The sequence below is a fragment of the Sciurus carolinensis genome, chromosome 8, assembly GCF_902686445.1.
Source record: "Sciurus carolinensis chromosome 8, mSciCar1.2, whole genome shotgun sequence".
NCBI lineage: Eukaryota > Metazoa > Chordata > Mammalia > Rodentia > Sciuridae > Sciurus > Sciurus carolinensis.
In genome coordinates this window covers 142,545,478-142,565,161 of record NC_062220.1, presented here as the reverse complement: position 1 = coordinate 142,565,161, position 19,684 = coordinate 142,545,478, and the positions used below count along the sequence as shown (strand labels likewise).

The 19,684-nt window shown below is 51.9% G+C and overlaps 1 protein-coding gene across 1 annotated transcript in view; it reads right to left on the bottom strand.

Moving 5' to 3' along the window:
* Sfswap (splicing factor SWAP) overlaps positions 1-19,684 on the bottom strand; it is a 69,465-nt gene that overhangs the window by 37,076 nt on the left and 12,705 nt on the right. The window contains 2 exon segments of the mRNA XM_047562622.1: positions 17,378-17,513; positions 18,635-18,747. Coding sequence (XP_047418578.1) covers positions 17,378-17,513; positions 18,635-18,747 — 249 coding nt within the window.

Genomic DNA, 19,684 nt, shown 5'->3' with positions numbered 1-19,684 from the left:
TGCAGGCGACCTCACCTTATTTTGGAAAATGTTCAAAACCAGCACAAACCACAGAAGGTTCACTGATATAGAGAATTTTATTCCTAATCCTGCTGCAGATAAAAAGGGGTTCTGACTACAGAGGTTTAATTTCTCCTTCATCAGGAGATGGCCTACAGATTTTTTCCAATGAAGGGATTTTGACTTTCACTTGTTCACTTTAAATAGTAATGTGGTAAATCGAGTAGGCAGAGTTTAGTGTGACCACGAATGCCACACCAGAGGTGCGTTCAAGTTCTCAGTCCATGCCAGGTTGGAAGACGGCACTTCCAGGGCACAGGCACGCTCCCAGCGGCCAATGGCTCACTTTTTATTAAGTAGACACACATGAACTCCCCAGATGTCCCTCTCTAGCTCAGTGCTACACACCAACCACTGTACAGAAGAAAGGCACCATCTTCGCTTCCAGAAAAGGGTGTTTGGTCTCAAGGAGTTCGTCACACTAATGCCACACAGCAGCATTTGCGCCATCTCTGGGGACAGCAGAATAGACAAGACCACCATAAACAGGGAGGGGCTGAGGGCATCACAGGCACTGTTCCGTGGGCACCTGTGAGGGCAGGTCTCGCCACCATCATCTCTGTAGTCCTAGCTCTAAGCACACGACACCTGTCACACAAAGTGACTCAGTTCAAATACGAACTTCCACCGTCAAAGCTAAGCAGGCATCTGAGTAGCTGCCCGTGCCTCCCACCCTGGCAGAGCCACCACCAGAAGCAGGAAATCCCTGCAGCACAGGTGCCCCCGGCAGGGAGGGTGAGTCTGATGCTCCTGCTGGTCCCAGGTCATACCTCAGGGGAAGGACGAAACACCTGGTCCTGTCCCAGGCGGTCTCCAGCTAAAGTCCAAGTATGTTTTCAACTGTAGCCTCAGTAAGACCTGAAGTCACATGGGCGAACAACAGCCCACTGCATCCTTCATGTGGCAAAGTGAGTGAAACACTTCAAACCAAGCACCACACCTGTGAGAACCGACACGCACACCACCATCAGCCCCGCAAGCTTGCAGAGCCCCTGTGCCTCAGAGACCCGCCCATCTCAGGCCTCAGAAGGTGCAGTGAAGACAGCAGGCAGTATAGACTGTGTAGCAGGCCTGAAGGACAAAGGCTGCCAGGTGAGCAGGCAAGGCGGTCCCCAGGCTGCAGCCTGTCAGGACACCCTCAGCCCAGGTGCGAGGCCCACACGGAAGGGGCAGTCCACATCGCTGCCCTCTGCGACTTCTCACCCGCCCAGTGGCTCTTCCCAGCAGTGCTGTGACCAACTTCTGGAAGGTGGCCAGGAACGTGACCACCCGGATGCTGCGTGGGGACAGGGTGGCAGACTGCAGGCTGAAGTGCCGCAGGCAGCAGGGCACAGGCCACTGCAGGGTGTGACCTTCTCCACACCACCCTGGGGAGCTGTTCCCAGATGCTCAGTTCATGGAACGTCAGGAACGGGATAGGGAGGTGGGAGCGTTGTTGTCCAAGAGTGCCTGACGGCCAGGCATCTCTGTGGGCCTCCCTGCAGACCGGGCCCTGCCTGGCGCCCAGCCCCAGGCTGTGTGGTTTCCTCCATCCTTGGCACAGGTGCAGTGCCTCAGGTACCATCAAGAACTCTTCTTTCCAGAAGCCTCTGCACGCAGCCTGTAGAGGCTGCTGGCACGGTGCTGCTGGAGGGTACCACACTGGGAGGCAGTGATGACAAAACCTCAGCAGCTGAGCTCTGCACAGCCTGAGGCTCCAGCGGCCGCTCCAAGGCACATGGCGGCGGCCGCTCCAGCACACAGTTGCACGGTGTGGTCCTTGTTTCCAGAGGCTTCTTGGATATGCCCTGTAGCAGGAGGGCTGCTCACAGCCCTTCTAGGTCACCAGCTGAGCCAGGGCTGAGGACCCCATGCAGCCAGTCTTGTAGACAAGGAAAGAACAAAGTCGAATCCACAACAGGTCGGGGCAGTCGGAAGGATGCCTGGGCTGCGCAGCGCTGTTCGGGGGTGGGGTGCGTGTACGGTCCTTGATGCCCGCTGTGTTATTTAGGGTCAGGATGCCATGACAACAGAAAGTGCCCGCCTCCTTGAGCTCACAGACGAAGGCTGAGGCCCCTGCCTACAGCTCTGCCCTCCTATCCACACAGTGCAGAGCTGACCACAGGCGGGTCACTCCTCTGCCATGGTGTCCTTTCAGCCACAGTAAGCCCAATTCCTTGTCTGGGAGGCCCTCTCCCTAAGTCCCATTTGTCTACTTTGTGCCCCCTGCCCCCCGAACCCCAACTCCACTCTGTGAGAACCACTCGCCTGCTTGCTCTGGACTGCCTCAGGCCTGTGGTCACAGATAGCCCGCTTGACCCACCATAACCACCCGCTCCACTGTGCTTAGTCACACAGCAGTCCCTTCTCTGCAGAGACACGAGGCAGGATGCAGGGATGCCGGACACTAGAGACTACTCCTGCACATGCATGCTGACGGCAGAGCTCGGCCTACAGAGAGGAACACACAAACAACGGAGCACAGGTGACCCTGACACTACACTGCCATGGAGGCCGTGGCCGGCCTCTCCCTTCACCGTACCGTGCTCAGCCTCACCTTCCTGGGGCGTGAGAGGATGCAGCCTGTGTGGAGGTGAGTGAGGCAAGGACCCTGGCATCAGGACGCAGGTCAGACCCCTTCCTAAGAGCTTCTGAACACAAGCTCTGTGACTCCACGACAGAGCGCCTGATAACCAGGTGGCTGCCAAGTGACCAACGGGAGGGCAGCATACACAGTATGGACACCCTGGGCAGAGGGGCTCATGTCCTGGGTGGGAAGGAGAGGAAGGGCACGCAGTCTCATCACACGGATGCAGGGTGGTATGCAACCTAAAACACATGGAGTGCTTATTTCTCCAATTTTCCATTTAAGGTTTTGAACCAAGTGTCCCACAGAAGTAAGAGAGGAGAAAGTGGGGACACCACACATTCACTCGTCTGTCATGTTTGCTCGCTGCAGTGTCGGCTCCACAGGAAGGAGCTCTGCTCCTGCCCTCCTGGCATGGTACCACCCATGCCAGTGCAAACTTATTCAGCAGTTGTGCAAGCTACCCGGGAAGAGAACCAGAATGGCAGGCTTCCCAGCAGAGGCAAAAGCTACTAGGAGATGGTGCGTGGAACAGTCCAAAATCTGAGGGCACATGATTTCCATTCCACAATCCTAGACCCACCTCGTGACCTGTCCAGTGAGGACAGAATTAAGGCATTTCAGGTATCTGAGGCTTAAAATTCAAATGCATCTCCCACGAACCCTCTGCTGGTAGTTACTGAGGATGCACTCTGGCCAAGCACAGGAGCAAACACACAACAGTGAAGGCGAAAAAGACACTAACATGGAGGCAGCGGGCGAATCCCAGGAGGCACAGGCTGCTGGGGGCCGGGCAGGAGGAGCACAAGTTCAAAGCCAGCCTCAGAAACTCAGTGAGACCTGCATACCTGCAGGTGGCCAGCAGCACGAGGGGTCACCAGTCCAGGCACGCTTGGGAAGATGGCCCATCAGAGCCCACGGCGCCTGCAGAGGGGCTGTGACCAGGCAGTGGAGAAGGGTCACGGCCTCACAGGGGCTAGTGCAAGAGCTGCCAGAGGGGCCGCTCCACACTTTTCTCTTTTGAATTCTGATTATAAATTAGACAAATATACTGGAGTCATAACCAAAAGAGAAAACAAACAGGCAGAATGTTAAATTTGGGGGCAGGGTGGCCTGGGGGCAACAGGAGCTCCACCTATCACAGTGAACCCAGAGAAGGGAGCGACCGAGGACAAGGTCGAGGATGAGGTCGAGATGGAGAGCAGCGGGAGCGGGGGCTGTCCCAGCACTCGGACACACGGTGAGAAGGGCTGTGTAAAGAGCCAGCAGTGGTGGCACATGCCAGACACTCTTCATAGGAAGCACCTGAATTACTGTGACGAGCATCTTATCTGATTTATCACATCTTTGAGTTCAGGGCAGAGAGCCAGAGAAAACATTTACTCATGTTCCTTCCCAGGGGGTGACTTTTGGGCCCATCTGTCCCTTTCTCCCTCCCGTCGGTCAGTATTCACCAAGCGAAGACTTGTCAGTCCCTTAGGGACCCAGGTGCACACAGCTGACAAGGTGAGTCAACAGCAACCTCAGATGCTGATGACGTGTAATTACAGGAAGAGCTAGCAGGACTTGAGGGGCCACCTAAACCATGCCAGGGCTGGGGGCGAACGCTGCAGGCAGATGAAGGGCCAGTGCAAAGGCCCTATGGTTAGAGCTTACTTAGCACACTCTAAGCACAAAAAGGGAAAGCGAGACAGGGTGGAGTGAGGTGGAGAGTTGGAGGGGAGTTTCATCGGACGTACAGAGCCAATTGGCCACAGGAAGGTCTCTGGTTTAACGGGTGGGATGCACAGAGGGCTTCAAGGAGTCCTGATGAGATGGCATTTACTCTCAAGAGCAGTGTGCTAGCTGTTGGAGGAGGGCAGCAACAGAAGAGAGCCAAGGAGGCCAGGCAGACAGGGGCAGTTCCCGAGTATGGGTCCAAAGAGGTGCGGCTGGACCACATGGAGGGTGAGCAGGAAGACACTGGGGTCACCTGCACTTTGGCCTGGATAGCTGTCTCCTGAAACAGGAAGGAGGTGGGTACTGGGACCCTTCTCTGGGTACCAAGGGGCAACGCCAGGAAGGCAGTGGGTGGTCAGGGCTGGGTGGAGACTGGTGTTGACATGATGTGAGAGTTATTTCCCAGAAAGATCCACAATTACGACAAAAGTCAAACTCTTAACAAAGCGGATCTTAAATAAAACTGGAAAGTCTGCCAGGCCACTGTGTAAGGAGTAAAAAATTGACAACGGCTAGCGGGTGCAGAGGCCCTCAGGTAGATGAGGGTAGGACTCCCCGCAGAGCCGCTGCAGCTGCCTGCATCTGCACAGGCCTCTCCGTGAGAGTGGGGACAGAGCAGGGGCTGGCAGACATTCCCTCTAGAGACGCAGACAGCAAATACTTTGGTCTTTGTGTGCCAAGAGGTGAAATGGAGGACGTGCTGTGCTGACTTATACTGAGAAAAAACAAGTCCATTTTTTGATGAAACTGAAAACATGATAAAAAGTCAGTGACGAGTATTTCTGGTAATGCAGGGCAATGACCAGAAGAATGACCTTCCAAGAGGAATGACACCTCATTACCTGGGTTTCAGAGTCAGGGTGCTGCTCACCTGAATGAGCGAAGTGAGCTGTGGAACTCTCTGGTTCCCAGGACCCCGTCACGGCACCGCAGCCAGCGGAGGGCAGGTGGGGCTGATGGTGCAGCTGCAGTTGTCAGCCCTGGATGCAGAACTGCTCACTGTGCTTCTATGAACTCACAGCCAGAACCTCCCTCCCTCCCGCGTTGTGCAGGTTTCCTGAGACAGGGCCTTGCTAAGCTGCCCAGGCTGGCCTGCCACGTCAGCCTCCCAAGTGGTCCTGTGCCATTGTGCCTGGCCCCACTGCTGTTAATTTTTAAAAGCAATTTTTTTCTAAAAAGCTGGTTGAAATGCTTTTCAACTGAGTCTTGGAAACTTCAGAAGTATTTCTGAAAGTAAGGAAAAAGTCATAGGAGAAAAAATCTGTCCAGGATCCCACAATGACCTTGATTTCCCCTATTTCTTTCTGGGTCTGGCCACACACGTGCCAACTACTTGAGAGGCACCCACGGTACGTGTGTTGGGAGGAGGGTTTACAGGCTGCCAGCTCCAGCAGCCCCACAACCACTGCTCTGAAGCCACGCATAGGTCATGCGAGTTTGTCACAATCCAGGCAAGCACGCTGGGCCCTGGGAAGGGCCCTCACTCTGCAGCCGTCTCCCTGTCATATGTAAAACTCAACAATCCAAGCCCACTGCCCACAGCAGCCTGCAAGGTCTATGCCCACTCAGCCATCAGGCTGTGTCCTCTTCATGCTGAAGACCGGTGCTCGGGGGTGGAATGACTCGAGTCAGGTGTCAGCAAAGCACAATTCCACAATAATCAATGGGGACTCAGCGATAATCGCTCTTCAGTTTCAAGGGTGAAGATAGTGCCTAATAAACCCATCAGGTGTTAAAACCTCAAGGTCTTCCAGAAGCTAACAGGAGAAACAGCTGAAAAGGTAGGTTTCTCCTTTCCAGTCAGTTGTCTCCATTCTTGAGACTTCTGACATCATCCCCTGGACTGACACCTAAGAGACCCTACTTGGTTAAAAGTACTTGTCTGTTAGCTTTCCAGCATAAAATCTTGTGTTCCAGGGAAAAAACAAACTACTTAAAATGCTAAGCCCACAGTCTTACATAGAAAAATGTCATTGCCCTTCCCACGCCATTCAACGTGGCTCACCACGCACTGTGCCATGAGCCCATCCTCATCACAAGATGGTCACTCATGGCCTGCTAATGCTTTCCTACGCCACAGGGCACCTGAGAAGACAAGAGTTAACAGGCAAACACATCTTTTCTGCTTTACTGTAGCTTCTGGACAACCTGGTGCTTTTTAAAACATCCCACACAAAGGGAGGTGCATGACTAATGTGAATTGTCAACTTGACTGGATTGAGAGGTGCCCATGATTAAGAGGACTCTGGGTGTGTCCATGAGGGTGTGTCTAGGAATGATTGGCATGTGGGATAGTGAATTGAAGGGGAGCCCCTCCCTGAGCGTGGGCAGCTCCACCCAATAGGATGAGGCTTGGATGGAATAAAGCTGGAAGAACAGGGAAGCAGAGGCAGATGCAGCTGGGCTCTTCTTGGACGGGTTCTTGATGGCTGCTTCCATTGTCTGAGGACATCAGACTCTCGCTTCTTCACTCTCCCAAAGCAGACTCTCCAGGGATGCTCCAGGGAGTTTCCTGAAGCCTTGGTCTAGGACTAGGGTAACACTGTTGGTCCTTCTTGTTCTGGGGCTTCTGCCTCTTGGGTGGCACAGCTTCTTGTTCTTCCAGCTCTCCAGTCTGCAGACGGCCATTTTGGACTACCTGGCTTCTGGTCATGTAAGCCAATCTAATAAATCCCCTTCCTGTTGATTCTGCTCCTCGAGAGAACCCTAATACAGGTGGCTTGTTTCACCACCACCAGGCAGAGCTGGAAACCTGAAGAACTCCTGCAGTGCTGTGAGAATAGCACCTCTGTAAAGCTGGGAATCTTTAAATACACCCCCTTCTTTTGGGACAAGGTCTCACTGTGCTGCCCCCATGGCCCTGAACTTGTAGGTTCAAGCAATCCTTATGCGTTGGCCACTCAAGTGACACCAGGGTCATAGCACATGCTGCTGCACCCAGCATGGATGAGCAGCTGTGGAATTTCAGCTGGACGTGTTTAAAAGCTTGTACTCTTCTTGGCAAACCTCGTTCCACACCAAGGTAGAGAGTAGGCGGCAGGGGGTCCTGGAGGAAGCAGTGCAAAGGCACCTGGACCTGGGCCCTGCCTGACGCAGAGAGGCACACTTTTGAGGTGAGGCAGGGTCCAGGAGAAGGGCCTCTCCCTATCAGAGCAACAGGGGCCCCAGGGGTGGCTCTGCTCGCTGCACCCAAGAGCAGGGTGGCAGTCTGGGGAAACACATCACATGAGCTCTCGGAGCTGCAGATGGGCCTGGGAAGGCAGGGGGCTGGTGAGCATAAAGGAAGGACCACACCAAACAGGATCAGGGGACAATGCTAAGCTGGGGCCAGCAGGGCTCCTTGCCTGCTATCCACAGCCCACAAGCACAGATGGCTTTATTTTTTTAAATGGTTGGGAAAATTCAAACGAGGGACTACTTCACAAAGTAAAAACTGTGTGAAATTCAAATTTCAGTGTCCACACAAGTTTTGCTGGCACCCAGGCATCCTCATTTGTGATGGTCAGCGACTGCCTTCACACAACAGCAAAATAGGTAGGCAGCTGTGGCAGAGAGCACAGGCCCGAGAGGCTACCTGGACACCTATGGAGAAGGCTCGCCAGGCCCACAACAGAGCTCAGAAGGCAAACCAAGGACCAGGACAACACATCATAGAATTAACAAAATTTAAACAGCAAGGAATAAAATAGACATGGCTTAAAAAAAAAAAATTCAACTCACTAACACAAAGACAGAAATAATCATGCCGATGCCAGGGAGAAACACAGAGGTTAAAGCAGAGAAAAGGAGGGCTCAGGGCTAGAGGGCTCGCCTTGCACGTGTGAGGCACTGGGCTCCATCTTCAGCACCACATGAAAATAAATAAATAAAGGTACTGTGTCCATCTACAACTAAAAATATTAAAGAAAGAACGAAAGGAAGAAAGGAAGAAAGAAAGAAAAGGAAGAAACCCAGAGGAAAAAGAACTCAGTGGAAAGGGAGAGGACTGAGAGAAACCTTCCCGGCAGTGAGGCCCAGCCTGAGTGCAGAGCACAGGCCTGAGCAGAACGGCTGCCCAGCGGAAGGCAGAGCGCCCGCCCTCTTGCATTGCGACGCCCAGGGCGACTTGCAGCCCACCCCAAGGAGCAGTAAACACCTTCCAACAAGAAAGCACTTGAGAGCACAGCACCAGGCGCGGTGGATGGACACTAGCAAGGAGCAGCCAGGCCAGCTGCCCAGGCCTCTCTGGGCTTTTAGCTTAGGAAGGCCTGGGAGACAGCAAGACCCCGGAATTCTCCACCCAGACAAGCTGTCCCCTTCATGCGAGGGTGGAAGGCAGTATTTAGTCCAGTACGCAAGAACTGTGCACACTTGTCCATGAGAGTCACGCACCCGAGAGAGCCAGATAACAGAGACGCCTGGGTGAGAAAGCAAATCCATTCTGCCAAGAACCAAGACCAAGCCACAAGGCACTTAAAATCACAGAAGATGTCGTTAGGAATCTGGAGTCAGGGGAGGACAGAGGGAAGATATTTTGTAAGAACTAACTTCTAGTTTCACAGTTACTAGCATTGAGGATAAAAACATAACTTAAAAACAAGCCCTGATGACAACAACTAGTGTTCTCTGAATCTTTCCACTTGACCATAAAGGGTCCTTCAGAACATTTTTTTGGTACTAGGGGTTGGACCCAGAGGTGCTTAACTACTGAGCCCAAGCCCCAGCACTTTTTATTTTTTACCTTGAGATGGGGTCTCATTAATTTGCTGAGGGCTTGCTAAATTGCTCAGGCTGGCTTTGAACTTGCCATCCTCCTGCCTCAGCCACCTCAGTTGCCAGAACTGAATCCTTGAGTTATTAAAAAAACTTAGTGTGAGGCTGGGGTTGTGGCTCAGTGGTAGAGCACTTGCCTGGCATGTGAAAGGCACTGGGGTTTGAGCCTCAGCACCACATAAAAAAAAATTTAAAAAATAAAGATATTTTATCTACTTATAACAAAATGTTAAAAAAAAAAAAGAAACATTGTTGGACACTATTTTCTTATTTGAGCTGAAGTAAACCTACGTTTATTTCCACTTTAATGATGTGTGTCTGATGCCCATTAAGTGCCCCCCACTTCCTGAGATGCAGGGGACCTCAGGCAGCCACACACTAACACGCTCCCCCCGTTGCTGAGTGAGTGCTGATGCTGCTCTTCCTTTCTTATACTTCTCTTGACTTACGAGAAAATTAGTTCTAAAAAGAAAATGCTGTAAACAACAGCAAAAGCACATTAGATAAATGGGGTAGAAGAAAAAAAAAAAATCAAGCCTAGTCACATGAAATGGACTTAAGTTCATGACTTTTTAACTTACTCACTTATTACACTGTACAAAAAACAGTGGATGGTATTTCCGTATTATTGCCTCCTACATAATTAATTTCATTACTATAATCTTCTGCAAGGATTTATAGTTAAATAACAAAAGGCAACTAAAGTAATAACAAAAAAATAATAAGCATAAAAAATAGTTCACTATCAGGCTTAACAAAGAATTTAGTTCCACATATTTATATTCAAAGGGATTATAGAAAGATTCTTTTAAAATAAAAACAAATGTTCCTCCTCCCCAATCCAGGAAAATATCTACCTGTGGAACACCTGAATATAACCTCAGGGGATCATGAAACACCACACAGGGTAACAGGAGATGGACGAAGGAGGTGGCTGAGCCTGAGCCTGCCCCATTGCACACAGCGGCAGGCTTCGGGGGAGAGCTGCTGCAGGCTGCTGCAGGGGGTACAGCCTGAAATTCTGCACTAAAATAGATCGTGAAGAGCTGACTCAGGGTACTACACATAAATCTGCATGTAAGACACTAAAGAATCTAAACAGCACAAACAGGCAGGCAAGTCAGTTCCTCTTTGGGAGGCCAGTCTCACTCTTCCACAGTCCCTCTCCCCACTGACCTCTGTCCTATCAGACACACACACAGAAATGTGCCTTCCACTTGCTCCTGAGCACAGGTGGACTGGGACTGGCTCCTCTCCTGCTGCACCCTGCCCTCTCCTCAGAAGCCTCCAGCAGTGCCAGTGGCTGGCTGGCTGCGGCAGGGCTGTGCCCTCGGGGAGGGCAAGTACTGGTCCTCCAATGAGGGTGCACAGCAGCCTCAGTCTTTTGCCACTACTGAAAATCCCATGATGGCCTTTTTTTTTTTTTGTACGGAGGACTGAACCCAGGAGTGCTCCACCACTGAGCTGATCCCTAGTCCTTTAAAATTAAAAAAAAAATGTCGAGACAGGGTCTTGCTAGATTGCTGAGGCTGGTCTGTCCTACTTCAGCCTCTGGAGTTGCTGGGATTGCAGGCATGTGCCACCCACCCTACTGACAATGGGTCTTCGTGTAACTGTACTTTCACGTGCGCGCGCGTGTGGACTAAAGCGCAGGTCCTGGTCAGAGGCATGTGCATGCTGCGAGCCTGCCCTCTGCTCTGCTTGCACATGGCCACCACCACTGCCAACACAGGAGGACCTGTCGCCCTTTCCTTCCCAGCTTCGCTGACAGCTGAAACGTGCCATCACTCAGGTCCCCTCTATTTTGGTTTAATCTCTGAAGGTGCCTGAACTCATAGGACAGGTGACTAACATTTCGGTAGCCTAGAAACCACCTTCCCCTCACACCTGGACCTGCAGCAGGGCTGGGCTCTGGGGTCAGCAGACGTGCTGCAGGGCATGTCAGTCACACTGTAGCTGTCTTCTGACTGGACTGTCAGCCTACTTCCTGTCCAGCTGGAAGACAGTCCCCCCCGTTCTCGCAACAGTTCCACCTCCCCCTGGCTGATACCGTGCTGACCACTGGCTACACAGATGATTCTTCCTCCTGCCGATGCACACCAACTTGCTGAAAATGTCCCAGCGTGGGCACTTAGAGCTGAAGTGATTCTGCTGACTGATGGGGTCTGCTCTCTTGAGCTGGTTCCTTCTCCTGGAGCTGCCTCTGAGTGCTTGCTGTCCTTCCTGCTGCATTTCCTGAGATGCTTAGCACCGTCTTTCTGGCCCACGCTGGAGCTCCCTGTGAGGGTGGCTCCTTGTGCCTTGTGGGTTAGCAGGTGCCATGGTGAGCACCAGTGTGTGCAGCCTCCTCTCAGAAGGCGGAACTTCTGCTTTCAGGACAGGTTTTTTCTTAAACTAATTTTTTTCCAGTTAAACTTACTACAATTATGCATTTAATTGATTAAAATTTGTGCCAACATGCAATTTGAGTGAGAAAAGAAAATTATTGTTTCTGTGACTATAAAGCTCAATGCTTTGGAAAAACAGGTGAAAAAGTCAATTGCTTTCAAAAGTGCAGTAGAGGAAGGAGAAATAACCGTCAATGCCCTGAAACAGTATACTATAAACAGCACGCTGGCACCAGGGTTTAAAGCATCAACTATTTAAAGGCTTCTATGGCAGAAACTGGATCTTTTTTTTTTTTTTTTTTTTTTTTTTTGCGGTGCTGGGGATTGAACCCAGGGCCTTGTGCTTGCAAGGCAAGCACTCTACCAACTGAGCTATATCCCCAGCCCTTAAAGGCTTCTATGGTAATAGTAGAGTTCATTACCTGATAGGGCATGTCTCCCTTTATTAAGCTTCTGTTTTCAAATGTTTTGTATTCTGGCTCATCACTTTTTTAGATAGCTGGGAAATCATTTTATAAGAATAAAATCAAATTGCCCCCACAAACCCATCCTAGGTCTAAATGGAGCTTACCAAAATGGAATCTTTAAGATATCCCAGAAAACCATCAGTGTTTCGAGAATGTAGTGAACTCATACTACCTGTACACCGAGGCCCACAGAACTAAAGCAGGTGCACACCCATGTGTCAGCTGCCTACATGCAGGGCTGAGGCCTAGCCTCACATGCTGAGTTGTGGGCTCACTTCTCTTCAAGTTTTTCGATAGCTTTGCAGTTTCTCTTATCCCCCAAACCCAAATACTTAGCGAACTGTTACTGCTTCCTGCCAGGAAACCCTCCTGACCAGTGGGTGGGATCAACTTGCTGTTCAGGGTGAGGCCCTTCCTGAGGGCACACTCACTTTTGGGTTCAGACCCTCACTGCCCAGGGTCCCGTGTGCCAGTGGCAGCTGAGATGCTTTCAGAGGCTCTGCCTGTGTTTACACACCTGCTCGTGGGTGTGTGCCCAGTGTCTGAGCACAGAGGCCCACCCCACAGTCAAGGGATTCCTCGGCACTCACACAGCCCTACAAAACCGTGGGTGCTTTGGAGCTTTTATCCTTTGCACCCATGCCTTACAGAAGGAGGTGAGGGGGCACCCTGGCCAGCAGGTCAGACATGGCCTTTATCCTTGGGAAACTTAGTGTTCATGGGGTCTACACATGCACAGAGAGGGACAAGGACACACAACTGCTCAATGCATCATTGTAACACGCTCTGGAACAAACACGCACCAGGTCAGCTTAGCAAGGAGGGACTGTGGGGTGGTGGCCATTATTCTGACCCCCATAGCTTCTCTGATCACAGTAGCCCTCTTAGTCCCTTTCATTCTAAAGCCCCCATGGGTTAGGCCTTGGCCAGCTAAACAATTAAGTTCATTGTTCTCTTGAGAACCAAAAGTTATTCTTTTAGATCACGGCAAAAAGCCCTAATCCAGTGTGTGGCATGGTCCTGCATGTGTCCACAAGGAGCGGCCTGGTCTTCTCACCTCGTCCTTGAGCACGCCATTCCTCTCCATGCCTTGTAATCTGCCACCCAAACTCTACGCCTTAGGGTCCAAAGCCATGCCTGGGGGAAGGGACCACCAGTACGGTCTCTGTGTGACTCAGGATCCCCCTGCCTGACCCGCCACCTCTTCTGGACTGTGACCTGGTGCCATGGGCAGCCGTCTCTGTTGCACACACTGATGGGCCTCCACATAGCCACGGCTGGTGGGGCAGTGCTGTAGAGATGTCTGAAGGCGCAGGCACCCCACCCTGGCCTGGGCTGGTCACAGATGGCTGGAGCACAGCAAACCACTCCTACATCGACAGAGACACCACTCCCGGAAGCTGGACACAAGGCTGAGACCAGCGACATTCCTCAGTCCACTCTACTCCCAGGTCAGAAGTGAGGAGAACAAGATGCACACTAGACACAGGAATACCTCTGGGGCCCCCATGACAGGCATCTCCTCCCCAGCCCAGGGGGACTTCCCCATGGCTATGGCTACAGGACAGGCCACAGAGCCACTTCCACCACGGGCCGTGCCTTCCACAGGTCATGCTCCCACAAGCACACGGCTTCTCTGTAACTGGGACAGGTGGTCAGGTGTTGCGTGTAGATTCAGCCCTTTCCCACCAGGCAGGGCCAATGGCCCCTTCTCCAGACCCCATGTGTCCACAGCTCTGGCCCAGGTGAGGGTCTGCCAGAAAGCGAAACTTTATAAAAATTTCCAAGATAGCTTTTCTAATAATTTTCCCAAGTGAAAAACCCATAACCAAAGCTCTCTTCAAAAAGCCACCTAACGCCTGTGAATATTATCCCTTCCCTATACAAAGCCAGTTGCGTAAGGAACAGGAAGACGACACGTTGGAGCCCCAGAGCGACAGACCTTGTATGAAAACCCATGGGGACACAGCTGGGAACAGGATGAGGCAGAGGAAGCAGGGGACAAGCAGGACTTCCCGAGGCAAACCCGGAGCCCACCACAGCAGTCCAGCACTCCTGACTGCCACACTGGGCGCTGTCTCAGAGACTCTGCACCCTTGGCCTGGTCAGGTCCTTCCCTGAGGCAGTGCAGCGCTATCCTGGCCAGGGAGGAGGAGCTGCAGACTTGACCTCAACAAACCGAGGGCCAGTCAGAGGCTGCAGGCCCTCATGCAGTGTTCCAGACGCTGGATCAGACACTGAAAGTGTGAGAGCAAAGCACTCTCGAGACAGCTAGAACAGGAAAGGACAAGGGAGGAAACCCAAGCTGGAGCCGTCCTGGGAGCAGCTGTGAGCCTGTCGGCGTTTCCACATGCTTCTCTTGGACCTGCCATCTCCAACGCAGGGGGATGTCACGGTCAGCACTCACGCACCTGGTCATGAGGGAGACCACTTAGTGCAAGAGAACCACACCTGAACACCAGGACTGTGTCCCTCCAGTGAGCAACTACAGACAAGCCAGGGCCTCAACAGCTGGTCACCAGCCAGCAGCCGCACACTGCTGCCAGTCAGATGACAGGCACCCAAGCATGACTGATGGCAGACACGGCTGCCACCAGCAACAACCCACCAAAAAGAGGACCTCAGGTCCCTCAGCTACCTCACTGCAAAAGCCATGAGGGCAATGACAGGGTCATCAGGGATATAGCAACTTCAACGACTCACAGAAACCACTACAAGACAGATAGGACATACGTTCCAGAGGACAACTGAGAAAGAGCACAAAGCCAGCGTAGGTTAGTCAGGCACCTGGCGGAGCCAAGACAAGGAAGGAAAGGCAGGCCTGTGCCTGGGTCACATTTATCTGTAGTGGCCACACTCCAGGGGTGCCACAGCCTCCAGATTGGCCTAAGGCAGAGCCCTTGGTCCACAGGGACTGCTGATGCTGGGAACCCCACTTTAGGTATTTCTGGAATTCTGGCAGGTTCAGTTGGGATTCGGATCCCAAGTTCTGGCTCTTGATTGTCCAAGGAAACAGGAACCAGGCCACCTCTCCCAGGGTATGGCCTCCCTGGATCCTGGACAGGCAGGTGTGGTGTCTGCCAGTCTGTCTCTAAAGGAACTCTCAGTGCCAGGTTGAGGGCTCTAACCAGCGGATGAAAGGAGCGTGGTCTGCAACCTATAAGGGTGAGACCTGCTTGCCCTCACAGAACCCCAGACAACCCCCTGCCCTATTCTTCCAGGTGTTAAATGCGCACTGTGTAAAACAGGGGAACGTTGGAGCAAGGACTGCGTACCCTGCAGGAACAGGAAGCACGAGCTGGCTCCTGCAGGCCAGCCCTGGGCTGAATGCAGCAGGCCCGGGACCCTCCGAAGGCTGCGGAGACTCGTCATGGCCTGGGAGCCCTGCTAGGCACTGTCTGAAATCTGCCCAACTGGTCGTGTCCCCCACTGCTGTGACTCGGCTCAGGTCACCACCTCCACCAAATGTGGGGTGTTGTGTCCCAGAGTAGCCATTCTCAGCCTGCTCCACCACCCCGCCTGGTGCCACAGGGCTGTGGCACACTGCTCTTGACTGTCCGTCCACGGTGATGGGCAGCACCCACAACCCCCAATTTCTACTGCTCTCCTGCAGAGCAGGGCAATGACTTGCAGGGATCCAGTAAACATGTGTATTCCACACAAGCAAATTCAAGACAGGCTTGGAAGAGGAGAGCCGCGTGTGGGGTGCTCCTGTGGCGCACACCTGGACTGCGGGCATGTGCGCGGAGCCTCCTGCTACTGCCACTTCCAGGCACAGAGGAGCTTCCTGTGAGGCTAGGCGGGGCTCAGAGTTTAAAGGCAGGCCACGCTCAATGCCTATCAGATACTCCGCTGGGACGACTGGGGACAGTTGCCTTCTGATGGTGACGCTGGGAGCTGACTGCAGGACTTAAAGCAAAATGCAACTCTGTAACACGAGATCTGACTGGAGCATTCGAGCATTTGATATGACTTCATTTGATCACATAAAGAAATTACCCAAGTTCTTGACTCTGAGAGGTTTTGCAGGGACACATGCAGAAAGTTCAAAGAAGTGTCTGATTTTTGCAGCCTTAGGATGTTGAGTTAGCACAGTGAAATGACACATCAGTGGTCCAGAGCTGAGAGGGAGGTGCAAGAGAACAATGCCCACACTAGCGAGCTGGCTTAGATAAGAGCAGCCTGGGTTTCAGAACACAGCCCCGCGGACCTGGCAGCGCTTCCCAGGTGGGACCCCCACACAGGTATGCAGGGAGGCACTGGGCAGGCCAGCTCCTGCTCTGCTGCAGGTTCACTCTCAGGCTCACTCAGCCTCCAAACAGAGTAACCAACTCAAGACTCGACACAGAGACCAGGGTCAAACACTCAAATGACTGCTTGAAGACAGCTTCAAGGCTCATATTGAATCAATAATCTTCAAATAATTAAAAAGATGAAAGCAATCAGCATAAACCAGAAAGAAAGACACAGGGCTGGAGTATAGCCCAGTGGTGGAGCACTGGCCTAGAATGCATATGGTCCTGAGTTCCATCCCCAGCACAGGAAACAAAGGAAGGAGGAAGGAAAGAAGGCAAGGAGGAAGGAGACCGGCTGGCCGTTGTGTGCTGCACGGTGCAGCTGGCTCCCTGAGTCTTCAGGCTTTACATCCACAGGCTCAACCAACCTCAGCTTGAAAAACATTCAGGGGAAAAAACAGTGTCTGCACTAAAAACTACAAGCCTCTTCCCCCTCACTACTTCCTGAACAATACGGTGTTTAACAACTGTTGACGCAGCACTTGTGTCGTGTTAGGTTTCCTAAGTCCTCTGCAGATGGTCATAAAGTCTACAGGACGGGACTTGAGCATGCTCAGGTTCTGGTGACAGCCAGGGTGGAGACCCACGCTCTGCAGGGACGCTGGTGGATGACCATCCACGCTACCTTAAGTCATGTCTTTAAAGAAAGCAGCCAAGGCAGACAACCTGCCTCCCACTCTTCCCGGAACTCCACCCAGTCCTGTCTGTCAGAGCCAGCAGTCTTAACGCCATCACAAAACCATCCGGGGTGCAGGCAACACTGTTCGCCCAGCACCTGCATTCCGTCCTCTGGGGCAGCCCTGTGCCCGACTGGAGGCCCCACTTTCCAGCTTCCCCTCTAGCTGGGAGACCATGGGACACTGCTCTTGTCAACTAAGGGTCAAGGAAGTCACAGTGTGGCTTCTGGGAGGGACTTCAGAGGGGCAGGACAAGTTGCCATCTGCTTCTGCCCCTGCTGGAATGCTGAGATGGTGCAGGGCAGGGCAGGCATCCTGCCATCAGTCACACAGAGGGATGCACTACAGGCTCCTCCCTCACAGCAACACACCCAGGGCTGGATGTGAGGACAGTGGCTAAGTGGCTGGGCCTTGTAGCTGGATGCAGGTCAGGATGCGCACAGTGAGTACTCACAGTCTGCCGTGTACTCCACCTGGGAGGGCTGCACAGGTGCCCCATCTGCAGTGTGTGGGGTGGGGGCAGAGCTGTCAGCCTGCGCTTTACGGACCAGGGCTGCCAGGGGGTGATCTGGGTCCACCACCTTCAAGGGCTAGGGACAGAGAAGACACACACACACAGTTTCAGCATTTTCTGTGCTCACAGCCACAACAAACTCTCCTGTTAAAAATGCTCAACTCTACTTTATAATAGTGTGTACACCTTAGAGCAAACTCAGTGCACGCACATGCACACACGCACACAGAGAAAGCTGACTGTGTCCAGGTGAAGTCACACCAGGCCCCAAACAATGCAGAGCCAGGAAGCATGAAGGATAGGAGTGTTGGCACAGGCCACCAGACCCACAACCTGCACAGAGCCTGTTTCTGACCCTTGCAGCTCCCATCAGGCTCTGAAAACCCTGTCTTCCATAAACCCCCCAAATATGCTGTCAGTCACCTGCCAGAGCCCACACACTCCAGGTAATCTGCTAGGTCCCCTCCCCTGACTACACACATAGAGTTGTGGCCCTGTGCTCCGGTTGACTGGGAGCCCCAGAGGTACTGAATGAGCACGTGGTCTCTCTCCATGTGCCACTAAGCAAAGGAGGGTGTGTCAGAACTGGATTGCTACTCCTGAAACAGAAAAGCTCAAGAGAAACGTGAAACTCTGTCCTTCCTCAGAGGAATTTCTGCTTTTAAATGAACAGCTTTTATCATCCAATCAAGAATAATTCCCTCCAGGGAGCAGCTACACAGCATGACTGCTGAAAACATATCTGGAATCTCACAGACTTTGGTGTCTTTATACCACAAATGGCAGACAGATGCAAAAACGAACCCTAAGATAGTGCTGGTGACTTCTTTGTAAGGACAAAGGGAAGATCAGAAGCAGAAACATTTACTGAGAAACTATCTATGAAGGTAGATCTGCAGAACACCCATAAAATCCAATCCTGTAATAAAATCTATACAGTTACGGAATTTCCAAGTCTTCTTCAATATTATTCTTATTCTAAATATCCCAGGGGACAAAAGTACAATAAAACAAAAATAATTTGCTTGTGAAATCAACAGATATGCAGGAAATAAAGGAAGCTTTGTCACCAAACTGAATGCAACACCACTCAGTGGCGATCGAGGAAAACATAGCTGCAATGTACAAGAAGTGACATGCTCCACACTTTCCAAATTAAACAGCGGCAATTTTATAGCTCAATAGTCCAATACAGACCTTCATCAGCTCTTCGAGGCGACTGCTTTTCTTGGAGGCAAAAAGAGATGGGTGCAGGTAGCTCCCATCTTCCTCGTCGTCCTCCTCCTCGTTGTCAGAGTTGATGCCTGACTCTGAAACCAAGATCAAGACTCTGGTGAAGCTGTGTCAAGGTACCACAGCATACTCTGAAAGTAAGTGCAACTAAAGCAGCAACCAATAGGCTCTGGTGTATGGCAGGGAAAGAGTATAAATATCCTCCACAAACTCAGCAGCAGACAAGGGCAGAGCTACATTTGGCCCTTTTTTTGGTTTTCTGTCTACCAACTCCTATGGAGAACACTCCCTGTGGACACCCAAGTTGCTCAGAAGGAAGTCAGACAGAAAGTAGGAAGTAGGACCCTCAGCCACATCACACCTTCCTCTAGCATTTACTTGTCTTGGAGCAATGAAAGAACTTTTTTCATTGGAAAAAAAAAAAAAAGGAGGCAAAAATCTGATTTATGGGAAGTAAAATAAAACACACAAACACACAAAAGATGACAAAGTTGGAGGTAAAATCTGCATTCAGATGTACACAGTGGTGTTGGGTGTGCCTGGGGCAGAGGCTTGCCTTGCATGCCCAAGGCCCTGGTCTTTCAAGCCCCCAGCACCAGGGCTGAAGGGAAGAAGACTTATACTAACTGATCTGAAACATCTGATTTCAGCAGAATAGAATGGAAGACACACAAAAGAGGCTGGTCTCTGGATATTATTCCAAATAGAGGCAAGTGGCTTTGTAAGAATTCCACATGGAGACACCTACAAATATAAAAGCTTCAGACACTTCAAGTAAAAGGAACAATTCATTTTTGGAGCGTACAATGTAACTTCACTCCCTGAACACAGCGATGCAGGCCCCTTCTAGGAGAATGATCTGGTGGAGCATGACGCACCCTTCTTTACAGAACGCCAAGCAGCCAAAAGGAGGGGGAAGGCTCCAGCCAGGTGGCCACCTTCAGATCTGATCGGTGTTTAACTGCACGTCACCATGTGTAAGACAGCGCAGGGAGCTTCATGTGGCATGCCAGC